Source organism: Mesoplodon bidens (genome assembly GCF_964165515.1).
Source record: "Mesoplodon bidens genome assembly, chromosome: 9".
Classification (NCBI taxonomy): Eukaryota; Metazoa; Chordata; class Mammalia; order Artiodactyla; family Ziphiidae; genus Mesoplodon; species Mesoplodon bidens.
The window spans coordinates 47,386,455-47,401,212 of record NC_138166.1 but is presented as its reverse complement, the minus strand read 5'-3'; the positions used below and the strand labels follow the sequence as shown (position 1 = coordinate 47,401,212).

General features: G+C 38.2%; 1 protein-coding gene across 13 annotated transcripts in view; it reads left to right on the top strand.

Moving 5' to 3' along the window:
- DYNC1I1 (dynein cytoplasmic 1 intermediate chain 1) overlaps positions 1-14,758 on the top strand; it is a 484,637-nt gene that overhangs the window by 451,801 nt on the left and 18,078 nt on the right. For all 13 annotated transcript variants that reach the window (XM_081243706.1, XM_081243717.1, XM_081243708.1 and 10 more), the window contains 2 exons: positions 7,552-7,692; positions 11,763-11,888. In XM_081243706.1, the coding sequence (XP_081099832.1) occupies positions 7,552-7,692; positions 11,763-11,888 (267 nt within the window). The remainder of the gene's footprint in view (positions 1-7,551; positions 7,693-11,762; positions 11,889-14,758) is intronic.

Sequence of the window (14,758 nt, the reverse complement as noted above, 5' to 3'; positions counted from 1 at the left end):
ACATGTATGTAGGACACATATATAACAATTGAATGTATACGATATACATTAGATTGTTGAGCAAGTAAAATGAAATATTTAATTACTTAGACAATTTTACCATTAGATTTTAAACCTGGGTATTTGGGTATGTGACTTCTTGAAAAGAAATGAAATTTGTACAGCAGGTTCTTATTAGTTATCCATTTTATACATATTAGTGTATATAAAATTCAAAAATTCAAAAAAAAGAAATGAAATTTGTCTAAATGTTATATTTACTAAATGTAGTGCGACCACTAACGTCAGATTAGCTCTGAGAACTGGCAAGTGTTTACCCGGGGAATTTAGACATAAGTGATGAAGGGAGAATCAAGGTGTAATGGATCTAGGTTTATAACTTTATCTTTTTAAATTTTTAAGAATTATATGTTTGTAAATATATATATATATATGTATATAATTTATAAATATATATTAAATATAAATTTGTTTACAATGGGGAGAGAGTTTATAAGCCAGATGCTAGAGTGGATGGAGGTGGACAGTTTAAGGACCAGAGTGGAAATATTCTGCCACTTAATCTACCCACTAATAAAATGCAGTTGTGCAGTTTAACCCGCAATAGGAACAAATAAATAAAGCTGCTTAAGCCTGCAAATATGTCTATACTAGCTCCGCCTTCTAACTTTTCAAGGCACGGCTACAACCACACTTCTGGCTGCTTCTAGGTCCAGCCCTAGGTCATCCTCTACACCGGCTAATCCTTCACACCAGTCTCCATCCCGTCCCGCCTGCCTCCTCATACAGGCTCTCATCCACCTGAACATTTCATATCGAATGTTTCTTTCTCTAACTAACGTCATGTTGCCTATGAAACCACTTGGCCGTGGTAGGAGTAGAATTGGAGCAGCAGTAACCAAAGAGAGGCTCTTCTGGACTTGCTTGCTTCCTTCTACAGCCACAGAGTCTGTCAGAGAGAGACGGTCAGTCCAGAGGACGGCCACCCACATGGTACCAACGAGCCAACTGTCGAGTGACCGTCTCTGCCCTGCCTTGACTCAAATAAGCCCAGAGGCAGAACTTACCAAAAGAGCCCTAGCAGCTGAGGTGAATGCAGACAGCTCAATTCAGAAGAGCACCCCTGCTTGCTGAGTGTCTTCACAAGGATTCTGTACAGATTTGTTTCACTAAAATGCCTGTTTTAAAGGAGAACCTTTAGGTGGAGCTGATATGCATAAAACTCGTGCTGGTGTGGGGAAATACTCCTTTTCTGAATGAGAGAGGCAAAGCTGGTAGCTTTTCCCGTGGCTTGAAACACTCAAATACTAGTCAGAACCTGTGAATATGTATACATTCTTTTATATGGATTTATCCTCTTTATTGGTGGCGCCTCCTGGATTAGAAGGATTCTTCCATGCAAATAAGCCATAGAGGAAGGTAGTGCAGCAAAGAACACCTTTTATGTGGCTTCAGTACTTATTTAGCAAAACTTCTACATTTATAGAGAGGCAAATGCTAAATTCCTGGATTTCTATAACCTTCTTTGTAATTCTTTTAACTAATTCAAGTTTTAAAGTCCTTAAATGTATTTTTGGTTAATGTACACAAACAACAAACAGACCCACTGTACATCTTCTGTTAAGAATAGCTCACCCAAAGTGTTTATGCCTGATTTTGAATTTCTGACCATGGTAGAAGCAGGTAAAGATATGATTTGGGTATCATGAGTATTGTTACAATATTAGCCACAGAAATTAAGATAAATACAGGATACTTTGTGCTTTAGAAAGACACTACATTAAGTTGCAAATAATGTTTTCCAGCCATAGTACCAAATTCGCAACACTTCTTTTGGGCCAAGAAAGTTGGTGGTTTGGTTTGGTTTGGTTTGTGAGTTTGGGTTTGTTTGTTTGTTTAAGCACTTTCTTTTTATGGTAGAAGCATCCATTTTTGTGTGAGCTTGAAGTTTGGGGGTCCTTTGGTGGTTTTTTAAAAAGTGATATTGTGGTCTCACATTTTAATGTTTCCTGGAAGAACTAGCTGGCTATTTATTTTAATTACTTCACAGGAACCCACATGACAATTTTTGAAGGATATTTTCTTATTACTCATTGTTTAGTATTTTGGTCATCATTTTTCCCCCAACAAGATATAGTTTTCAAGGTAAGATTCCATTTGTTTTCCTTTTATTTCAGAATAAAAATATAGAAATTCTACTGTTAGTTGTCCACCCCGACCTGACCTACCCATGAAATACCCCCTTCCCCACTCCCCCCTCACCAAAAGAAAGGTTCATGGTTTGGGTAGGCATTTCTAAGTTGGCTTTGAGAGCTAATCATTTACAGGCAAATGCAACCTCAAGAACCACAGTGTTTGGAGGTGTTAGGAGGCATTTTAACACAAATCTTCCTATTCACCAACCTGCAAAAAAACCCTAAAGCCCATTAGGATGCCTTGAGCTGCCTGACAGGGGGGAAAAAATCATATAGAGGAAAATAAAACAAACACTATATTCCCTGGATATGACTTTGGTACATTTCTAACGTCAGAAATAGAAATTCTCCTCTCATGAAATCATTTTACAGTTAACTGATTGGAAAAATACGCAGCTCCAGTCATTGTCAGAAGTATACTTATAAAATCAAAGCTCAATCCAGAGATCGTCTTTATTGTAAAACGTTGATGGATGTTGTAACTGTTCATTTTTGAACAGAGTTCACTACCTGCCTCTCTCATGTAAATTTAATATTCTTTACCCCTTCTCTGGTCAAATAAGAGGTCTTTTATAACTTTTATTATTTCAATTTTTCTCACTGAAAACTACCCTCATACATCTTTGTGTATTTTGGTGAAATACAAAGTAAAAAAGAATCACTATGATATGAATTCCACAGAACATCATGGAAGATGGCTTTAATTATAATACTTAGTTTTGAATAACTCTTTGTGAAACTTTCACATGCTTTATTCCACTCAGCCCTTACCACAGAACAGAGTCATAGAATCACAAAGCCAGTGGGAACCCTTGAGGTCAGTTGCTCTAGCTTTCCATCTTACAGATGAAAAATAAACTTCACATCCAAGAATGTTAAGTTAAATGTCCCAAGGTCTGTAGTTTTTCCACTTTCTCCTACTTCCTTTTCTATTCCATGCTCCCTGTGTTATCCCCATCTATCAGATGAGTCCCTCACCCAAAGTTGAATAGACATTCAGTGAACTTGAACCCGGATCTTTGCCTCTTAGCATCATTTTATTCTGCTCTCTAATGCATGGCCTGCTTTAATCTCTGCTGGCTAAAGGCCTATTTCCATCCTGTCTCCTAGTTTTCAGGAAAGAAAGACTTCTGTTAGTGTCACAAGGTGCTGAGGATGCCAGGAATTGTATGGGTAACACATCTTCAGGATTATTATTATTATTATTATTTTTTTTTTTGCGGCACGTGGGCCTCTCACTGTTGTGGCCTCTCCCGTTGCGGAGCATAGGCTCCGGATGCGCAGGCTCAGCGGCCATGGCTCACGGGCCCAGCCACTCCGTGGCATGTGGGATCTTCCTGGACCGGGGCACGAACCCGTGTTCCCTGCATCGGCAGGCGGACTCGCAACCACTGCGCCACCGGGGAAGCCCTCTTCAGGATTATTAATAACCGATTCAGGAAGTGAAACATTGTGCATGTGATATTTTTGAACTCTTTCTACAAGTTACAGTGTGCTTAGTAAGTACTGGTTGAATTGACGGGGACAGCAAAGTGGAGAGGTAACAGATCTTTTGCTCTTTCTGTAAAGACCGAAGACCTTCACTGTGTTTCATAGAGGACCACACGGTTCCAGCATATAGAGGATGTTGCTTAACAGCTAGAAAAACCAGAGAACCAAATCCAACACCACCACTTAACAACCTTCGTGGCCTTAGGAAAGTTACTAACTTTCCTGAACTATAATTTTCTCTTCTGTAAATACCGTCTACCTTACAGAGGTTTTATGCGGATTAAATTAGACAATGTGTATATAGAGTCAGGCACACGCAAGCACCCAATAATGTACCCTTTCCTGCCCTTCAAGTCTGTCTGCGAGGTGACTGGTAGCCTGCTTCTCCGCTCTGTCTGAGAATCAGGGCATTAAAATCATGCTGGTCGGTGTCTGGATATTTTAACATTTTGGCACAGTTCTGGAAACCCGTCTAAAACACAGGGCGTCACAGCTTTATTTCATTGGCATGTGTCACACATGCCGTAGTCTGCGTTACAAGGCAGTTTTCCTTTTTGTTCTCTAACAGGTCCCTGATACCAAACAGGGCATCAGAAAAGAGAACACGCAAGTGAAGGGTTTTGTGTCTAGTGAAATTTGATTGTCTTAAAAAATGCTTTCTACGGTAACACATGGTGGAATGATATTTAATTTATTAAATGGCCTTGAGTATTTTGCAGGGTTAATATTTAAAATCACCAAACTCTTCTGTATCTTTAATATATATAAATGATATTATAGGATCCTCCTCAAAAATCATTGGTCACATTTGCCCCTACACTCTCCACCTTTTCAAAACTTATAGTGTTCTAAAATCGGTGATAATGCAATAGTAAGCTATAACAACTTTGTAGATACAAACATGTTTCAAAATTCAAAAACAGAATCTTTAGACCCTAGTGCTTTTGATATATTTTGTTACTATTTCATGATATGTACGTAAATTATGAAATGTTTTATATTAAGTGTTTGAGACAAATTTTCAATGAGGTTTTCAGCTTACCTTTTGAGTCCCAAATAAGATAGAATGGAAAACTCCTCTATTGAAAAAACTGCACTTAATATTCAGAATAGCACTGCTTACTCTTATAAGAGTGGCATTAGTCTATGCCTATGCCATGTGCCGTTCTAAACGTGGGAACTGTTGCTTCATAGATGTTGGTCCCCTTGGTACCCTAAAAATGCCTTCAATCTCGACCAAGACTTCTTCATCCTGTGAATTTATCAAGGTTAGATAGAACAAAGCCTTTGAAAATATAAATCCTTCTCCCTGCCCCAAACATGCACAATCTGTAGCTTAGAATTACTTGCACAGTGACTTCAGTCTTGGAGGTGGGAGGTGATAAGGGAGCTGAAGAAAACCTAGGGAATAATAGCATTTCAATACAATACTGTTAAACATGAGAAAATTGGTTTTTGGTAAGATGAACAAAGCAGTTATTTCCAGATGTTTAAAAAGTAAAATCTCCAGGATATACTAGAGTTTTGACCAAGTTTCTTCAAAAGGAAGACACCAAAAGAAAAAAGGAAAGAAATAACACTAGAGATTAGCAGTATAATTTGAGAGAATTAACATATTGAATAATATCAACTGCTTAGAAGATGACTTTTTAAAGCTAGATGGTTTTCTAATTGATCAAAGCAAGGACTGAAGATGAGTTATGTGTGTATTGAATGTATGTGTGCATCTATGTCTAGACCTCTATGTACTCAGTTATGCTATCAGCTGGGTTATTAAGAGAAGATACTGAGAACTGACTTTTTAAAGCATGTGTAAGTCTTTTCTACTCTTTGATTTTAATAAAAATGTGTTACTCATATTCTCTAACAAATAGTGACTAGCTAGCTACAAAATCAAGAATTTGGGGCAGGAATAATCTTCTACGAAGACTTAGAATTTAATATTCACAAGTAGTCAGTGAAGGAGCAGCTACTCCACCCTGCCTTTTTTTATATTAATAAGAAAAAAAGATGATATAATCATATTAATTTAAGGTCATTGGGTATTCAGATTTACTGAAGAAGGTAGTTTGAATCACCTCGTCCAAGCAGTGAGAGGAAGAAAAAAAGCTACATAAATAGCAAATAGGCAGATAATCTTAGCTCCAAATTACAGTGCACATATGGGATATAATGAACTTTTTGGCATAAAAGAGGTATAGGGTATTAAAATACAAAACTGTAAGGCTAAATGTCCATTTAATTCTTTTTGAGATCTCAATGTCACATGTTCGTTTTATGTACTTCTTAAACTAAAAATAAGACCACACACATCACCCGCCCCACACATACAATGTCCCATCTAAAATCTTCCGTTGCTTTAATAGTCTTACAGTTGTGTTCACGTCTCAGAAACGCCAAAGCAAGATAATTCCTGGAAAGAGAAATCACATATAGTCACTACCTTAACAAAGTTTTGCATTAGGTTTAGGCTGTGGGAGTTTTATTGTCTTCCCATGATTTTTCTCACCTTGATTTCAGCACACGCATTTTGTGCATTTTATTTTCACTCACAGTACATTTGGGGAGTTTGCTCGAATATTTGGAGCTGATTCCCCACAGGTACATTCTTTGAACATTTTCTGCGGAAAGTATTTGATTGTTCATATTGTATGTTACCGTTTTCTGATCTTATTACTCTGGCCTGTACAGGCATTCAGCTGAACCCATGAAAAGAGTACAGACAGCTGACTGGATGAAGAAGACATTGGGGGGAAAAACTCCCATTGTTTAGATTTCTGTCAGAGGATATAAGAATGCTTAATTTCTTTTATCTCTAGGGCTTTCATTATCATTTAAATTTCATTTTACATTAATTGATCAGGGATTAGTAAAGCCATTATGCAGAAATTAGAATAAGACAAGCCAGATGGAATGAATAATTCATGAAGTCCAATTACGTTTTATTTCTGGTGTACTTTCAAACTTGCCTCTGACTTCTGTGCTATTTTGATGTGACAATATTCACAGGAAATCAAGAGTGCCATTTTAATTTATTGTATCCCTCCGAAGGGGAAGCATTTGTATGCAGTAGGGGTGTACTAGTGCATTTTCCCCCAAAACACCGATTTCAGGGCACTTAGAAATACTGAGTAATCCAGAAAACGTGGTCCGCCTCCTACGAAGGTTCAGGGGCATTGCACTGAGCCCCGCCAGTCCACCTGATTTGGGTGAACTGGCCCTGGAGAGAGAGACCAGAGACTCAGAACCGTGAGATTTTTCACCTCCCAGAAGAGCTACAAATCCCTTTAAAATATGTATCCCCATCCCCGCCGCAGAGGAGCCATTAAAGTGTAAATTTGGCCTCGAGTTGGATTGGAAGCAGAGTTGCAGCTACAGAAAACGACCGCGAGGTGGCAGGCGTTGCCTTCAGTGGCAAGGGTTCTGGGTCCTCGGGACCGCCGGGGCTTCCAGGGTCTTCCCCGCGGGTCTGATCCCGGCAGGCAGAGCACGCCTGGGTTCGGGCCCTGAGCGGCTCGCAGAGCGTAGCCCGGCCAGAACTCCGAGCTCCTGGGCAGCCCCGGCCACCTGTCTGGAATGTCTCGCACGACTGTGTCTGAAACCGCCTTCCCCCGCCCGTCCCAGCCCCCAGCCCGTAGCCCCTTAAGAGTCCCTCCCCGCCTCCCCCGCACCCTCCCCCCACCGTATTTACTTATGCCAGTGGACAGTTCTAGTAACATTAAAGCTGCGGTCCACCTTCTCGAGGACTTTCATCTCGGGAAGTTTTATGACACTTTGTGAATGTGCAAAGTTTTTAATTAGGCTCGCTAGACAGCCCGAGGCAGCCGCAGCGCCACCAAGTCTTCACGGTCTCTCTGCTTTACAGCACAACAAGCCGCTCTACTCCTTTGAAGACAATGCAGACTATGTGTACGATGTCATGTGGTCCCCCGTGCATCCCGCGCTCTTTGCCTGCGTGGACGGGATGGGGCGCTTGGACCTCTGGAACCTCAACAATGACACCGAGGTGAGCGGCGGCGCAGGCGCCGGGCCGGGCGGGCTGGGAGGGGGGCGCCGTCGGCCTCTCACCGTCTCCCACTCTCTGTGAAATGGCCTTTTTTGGACAGACCCTCCAATTGCAGCTGGGCTGCCGACCCCCCATTCTCCGCTGCTGTGCAGGTATTGGCAGATGCGTTGGCCCCAAATCATTTAATCTCACTTCATCCCTAAACCGTGGCGGAATCTTGGACAATTGACGACCCTTCTCTGCAAAGAGCAAAACCATACGTGTTCACGCCTTTTACTGCGGGAAAGGACACTCGAGCATATTTCAGGGTGTTGAAATAACTCTATTGGCAAACACTTGGAAAAGTAAGCTTTTGTGGACTTTGACTTGAGATTGGGCTTTTTAAAAGGGCTATTTGCCAGTGTTTGCTACTTGCACAATTTCTGTTTTAAATCCATAAAAGATGATTCTCTTGACTGTTTATGTTTAGATCTAGTCTCCATTTGAAATTTACAAGGTAAATAATCCTTGACTAAGATACCGAACTCACAGACAGACTTTTATAAGTTTCTAACTCTGAACATGTATGTTAAACTCAGTAATTTTTAATGAGATTTTAACATGTCACATTTAGAGTCCTTCACAAGTGAAAAAATTTTTCAAAAGGCAATTAACAATAAGGAAATAGTCTTTTTAAAAATTTTGCTATATATATTGTTTTAAAAATTATGCCACATATATTATTCCCTTTTTACACTTTCTCAAAATTATTGAGGTGCTAATTCAGGTAGCAGAGTTTTTGGTTGGGTTTTTTTAAAAAAACGTGAATATTAAATGTCCTTCAGTTTAATACAATAAAATGGTCTCGTCGTCATCTCCTGGTCTGTGATTCAGGGCAGCTCTCCATCAATAAGAATGGACAGGTAAGAAGAACAAGTGCTGAAAACTACATGTCAAGTGGAGAACGAGAGAGAGGTCTTTTGAAGTGTTCTGAGCAGGAAACAGCTCAGCCTTTTTAATTAGGAAGCCTACAGCTGGAGGATATGAGGAGGAACAGGCTCCCCTAGTATTTTTTCTGGGAGGGGGCAGGGAAATATCCTTCAGGTGTTATTATTGAGTCATTGTATCTTGCAAGATTATATACACCTAAAACCACTGCCAAATAGTTGTCTTTTTAAAAAACTTTCTATTTACGTCTGTTTTTCCCTTTTGGCTACCAGAAGTGTATGACAAGGACAAGAGTTATGTAATGAAGCATCTTTGGAAATAAAGGGCATGAATACGTGCAGTGCCCATCATTTCAGATGTTGAAATGTTTATAACATTATTGCTTTTATAGAAAGGTGTTATTACTCTACGATGTAATGGTTTCCCAAAGTCTTTCATCACCGTTGATTAAAATCATATTGTTTCTATCTGCTAGAATAAACTCAATTCACTCTAAACAACCAAAAACACATTTTCCAGATTGATTTAGGAGACCCAGTCAGAAATCAGATTTAGTAGAAGTGAGTTCAGGTGATACTCAACTATGATGTAATGGAGTGTTCTACCAAGTCCATAGTAATTCCTCTGTAACTCTTCTCCTTTAGTTTTGTGTTTTAATCGGCTTTTTAGGTAAAACAAAATTAATATCTCAGCATTGCCAAACGTGTTTTCCCTTCCCTCGCTCTAGGTATCAAGAGACAACCACATAAGTGTTTTATTGCTAACCATTTTTAAAAATTGTTACTTGGCACGCAGATCGCTTAGTTTTGCGGTGATCGTAGTTCTGCTTTCACAATAATAGTAGATACGTTGAGTCTGATTCAAATCCAGTAATGAACCGAACACTTTTTAAAACCCTCATTTTTGCCTTCTATCAAGTTGAATAAGATTTTTCAAATATTTGTCCGATTAGGAATTAGGTTAAAAAAAAAAAAAAAACCTGAAGTCTCAGTGTTTCTTTGTCCTTGTTCAAAATACCGTGCTTTTAAACCAAGTTATTCCGACTGCTCCTATGCAAGGATAGTTCATATTCACCTACTTCAGTGTCACTGACCTCTACACAATGTAGTAAATTATGTATGTACATCCTGTCTTTGCAATTAAAATGATTGAGTCTTTAAAAAAATTTGAAAATATATATGAAACTGAGATATAAGAGTAAGAAAGCCAGAGACAATATATGGATTATTTTCATTACAGATTCATCAACTTCTGAAAGCTCATTACTGGTCAAACTAATAAAATATATTTTTGTCATTTTCTTCATGCATTTGATAATTCTTTTAGCACATGTTACAGGCTGTGATAGCCTTTTTTTAAACCACTTATAATATCTATGAAAAGAAGATATTTTTAAATGGTTAAATTATTAATTGTTCCAGTTTGCTACTTTACTTAATTCCAAATAAATAAAATTCTTTAAAATGTTTTAGGCATAATTTAAAATGTATCAAAAAATCACCTTCTTTTGAGTAATTATTTATTATATTTATATTAAGATTAAATACTTCTTATTCAATTTTTGAGATTATTCACAGATAAAATCTGATATTAACTAGCGTTAGAGAAAGTAGGATCCTGTATGATCTCTCTAAATTATGGAGTTAAAAGTTAACTCTGAAATTCTATAGCTGAATCGCAGATTTCTTTGCTGAGTAGCACACTAATAATAAAGTGCATTGACAGAATTATGGCCCAAACTAAATTCATATTGTTTTGGCCTTTAAAAAGTTTGGTTAAAAATTCAGTCTCCAGCACTGCACAGCAGGTCCCTTTATTATAGAAATTGTGTATTAAAAAAAATAAATAAATGAGCTGGGGATGTTTACATTTTTGCTGTCAATTGACATACAGTGGTTTAAGCAGGTAAAAGAATTTTTATTGATTTCAAGATTAAGTTTAAACATAGATTCTTACATATGATGGAGTTTTTATTGCTATTTTAAAGATAGGTATTGGGTCAGTAATGTCTTATAAACAGATGGTTTCAATTCCCTGAATAGCAGAATGCCAGGGGGAGCTAAGGCACAGTACATGTGGTGTTTCCATCCTAATAGGACATGTTTATTAGACACAGGTCTTAAAACAGTGGCATAAGATGATGTTGGTGGCCCTCTTTTCACTATGTATTTTTTTCCTTTTTTGTTTTAACATTTACCTTTTTTCATTTTTAATGGGCTGTTGTCATTTCCTATTCAACTTTCTTGTAGAAGGCTTGGAGATCTGATCTATCAGTTATAAACTTTCAACCTTCAAGATGAGTGTTTACACAACTGATGATGAAAACGGGTAGACCCACTAAAATTCTTTTTCCAAATATTAAGGTTCTTGTAACAAATACTGCAGGTTCCATTTCAGCACCTCTGGTTCACTTTAATGATTAATATTGTAATTATCAACATTGTCAGATTTCAGGTGTTTATTAAAGGAGATGTAAGGCCTTTTCTACAAGTAAGTGCTACATTCTATCCAGGATATCACCCTCAGGACATTTTCAGAGTTATGGAGAACTTCCTACACCTTGGTATTGCTAGGAGGAAGAAAAAAGGGGGGTGGGGAGAAAAGAAAAAAGAAAGGAGAACTTGCAGTTTTGAAGTTTTTCACCTGCTTGCTTTTTCTTCTTCTGATGAGGTTTTGAGGGATCAATACATTTTTTTCCCCTGAAGACCCTTAATGTGACTTTTATTCCACCATATACCCCATTCCCCCTTTTATAGTATCCTTAATCTTGGTAAATCCTGGAATCTCCCCCTCCATTGATCCATAAATCATGACCTGATCAAGAAGTATCACATTTAGCTGCTGTGTTTGTATGTTGTTTGTGCACCCTGCATAATCTGAAGAAATATTTATGTCACTCACTGCCCATTGACTGTGGAAAAAGACTCTCCCTCTTTTCCTTTTTTTGTTAAAGTGTCTCTTCTCTCTTTAATTCAGTGGAGCATATGATTTAAGAACAATGAATCCTTTTCACCCCTGCACAAGGGATATATAGTACTTAATGCACATGCAGGCAGTGGTGACTCATCCAGTTAAACGTATCGTTGTGAGTTCGTATATTTAAATTCATATTCAGAGATTCTTTGTCCTAACCCCTTTGGCAGGTTCCAACAGCAAGTGTGGCCATTGAGGGGGCATCCGCCCTAAACCGTGTTCGTTGGGCTCAAGGTGGCAAAGAAGTTGCCGTTGGGGACTCAGAAGGCCGTATTTGGATCTATGATGTCGGAGAGGTACATGTTATTTGGTTTGGGTGTTTTGATTTTGTTTTTGTTGTTCAGTTTTTTTTGTTTTTGCTTGTGTATTTGGTTTGAAGACCTTGTGAAATTATTGACAGCACCTTGTGGGCCCTGAGAGCCCTCTCGAGTGCGTTTGCAAATTTCCATTGACTTCAGTGGGAGTTTAGTGAGACTTCCTCAGGGCCTAATTTGGTCTTCGTCTCCACGCACAGGACCATGCGTTAGTTAGTGATTGGGCTTCTTTCAGAGTGCTGTAGAATTCCCAGCTATCCTGTGATGAAGCATGGCACTTCCCCCAGTTTCATGAAAATGAAAAGTTTGCCAAATTCATCATGTGAACATTGAATTTGGAATTCGTACTTTGAAAAGTCAAGCTTTGGTTGGTGTGTTCAATGAAAAGGTATATACTATTACTCTTTAATTAAAAGTAGCCAATTAAAAAAGCTGAGGCGAATCAGAACTTCATATCGTTTTCATGATATTCAAAGGTATTATATGCAGCGTATACTTCTCTGGTTTATCCTGTTATATGACATGTAAAGTCATTCTGAATATCATGGTACATATCAAAAGAAAAAACTACATTTTTAAAATATAAATCTCCTTGAATATTCATACTATACTTAATGTTATACTATCAGTCAATTTTACAGAAGCATATCTGTTTGTTTTTACTCTATGAGAAAGTATTGACAAAAACCTTCATTTCTGATGAGGTTAAAGAGTTATTTCTTAAAGACAAAGAAAATACTGAACTTTCAAGCAAAACAAAATAAGAGTGTTGTGTAAATTGTTTTCGTGTAATGTGAATCTAACATTTGCATTCCGGTAGAAAATATACTGCATTTGTATATATAATGTCCTAGACCTAGGGAGTGCTCTTTGAGTGCCTGGTGGATGGGCATAGCTGATCACACTGAGAAGGGTTCTTTATGGTTTCATCAATGAGCTTTCTATAATTTTGGCAATCCTAGATGGTTTGCTCTACAATGGAACTTTGATGATGCTATATGGTAGAGCTGGTTGTGTTGAAACAAGCTGGATGGTGTTTGTGTGTGTGTGTATGTATGTGTTTTAATTCGGCCAGAGACAGAAACTAAATGACTTCAGAGATGGGAGTTTTCTGTTTGGGGATGTACAACTCTAAGGAGAACAGCTAGAAGAATCTCTCATTTTCACTGCATGCCGTCTATTTCATTAGACCCCCCCCACCGTCCCCCCACTGCCCCTCAACTACTCCTGATGTCATAAGCTGAGTCATTCTAACAGTGACAAAGACTCTGTTAATATTCATCCCCAGTGGTGAAGATGCAAATGGTCCAGTGACTATTGACGTAGTTTGGAGTCTTAGAGAAAGAGAATACCCTCTAAATTAAAAATATTGCCAGTATTTTTTTTTTTTTTTTTTTTTTTTTTGCAGTACGCGGACCTCTCACTGTTGTGGCCTCTCCCGTTGCGGAGCACAGGCTCTGGACGCGCAGGCCCAGCGGCCATGGCTCACGGGCCCAGCCGCTCCGCGGCATGTGGGATCTTCCCGGACCGGGGCACGAACCCGTGTCCCCTGCATCGGCAGGCGGACTCTCAACCACTGCGCCACCAGGGGAGCCCTGCCAGTATTTTTAAAGCAATATTTTCTTCAATGAATATTTAAAATCAGGGCATCTTTTTCATGGTCTTCATCATCATAAAACCAAGCAACAAAAACACTTATTCTACATTGGTTCATTTATTAAAAAATTTTAAAGGTAGCAAAGAAGGAGAATATAAAGAAACAAAAGGTTTCTCTCTTCCTTTCCTTTGTTTAGAACAAGTACAATTGTAGGAGAGAAAATAGGTATGGAGACATGCTCAGAGACGAAATGGTAGAAAATAGATGAAATTTAAAAACTATTTTCTCCATTTCCCTTGCTTATACATAACGTCCCTTAATTCTCTTAAGACTATATGCAACATTAATTGTTTTATCCAAGAGGGCTGAAAAGCAGAATAGTCTAACAATCTGGTTTATTTAAAGTAAGGCATTTTGAAAAATCTGTATGTTGACCACAAATAACTTGTGGTCATATATTCATATATATGTAATATACATTCACACACACCACCTCTAGGCAATAAGAAAATACAACATAACATATATACAGAATTTTCTGCAATAAAGTGATTTTATAGCCATTGGACAACATTACTTGAATATGACTCATATTTGGGGAGTATGTATGATTTTGTAAAAGTTGCTTTGGCTGATATATGGCTGCTAAAACTTCTTCCTAGGTTGTTGTCATCATTTCTAAGTTGTAAAGTGTTCTCATACTCATATTTCTCCTATCGTACCAGCAGATCAGGCTGGTTTTCATTTTTGTATTATTGCCCTTACTTTTCTAAGGGACATTACAGACTATGGAAATGTCTGCAACTCTAGGACAGTCTCACCTATTGTCTGGAGTCTAGACAGGCTATAGAAAAAAATCTCTGTGACATATAATAGGCCAAATAATTTGTAGGGTTGTTTATCCCTACAAATTCACTACCAGGAAAAAAAAAGGGGGGGCATATACTCTTTTATTGAGAGTAGGTAATATTATAATCTTCTAGCCCTTTTCTGAACGACTGAAAATCAGGATAAGCTTATACGTTTGAACAGTTCTTTCTGTATTGTTTGATCCTAAAGAGTAACCTATAGCTCAGAAGAACTCAGATTTTACAAGATAATTTTGTTGTAAGTATAGTTTTTCTCTTAAATTTGTAAATACCTTAAAAAATATTTATATGTATTTTGGGGGAGAAATAAAGGGGTCCTTTTCTGTTTCTCTTTGCTTGCCTCTATAGCCTGTTCTAAGTCTCTGAAGACCAACTCTGTAGAGGTT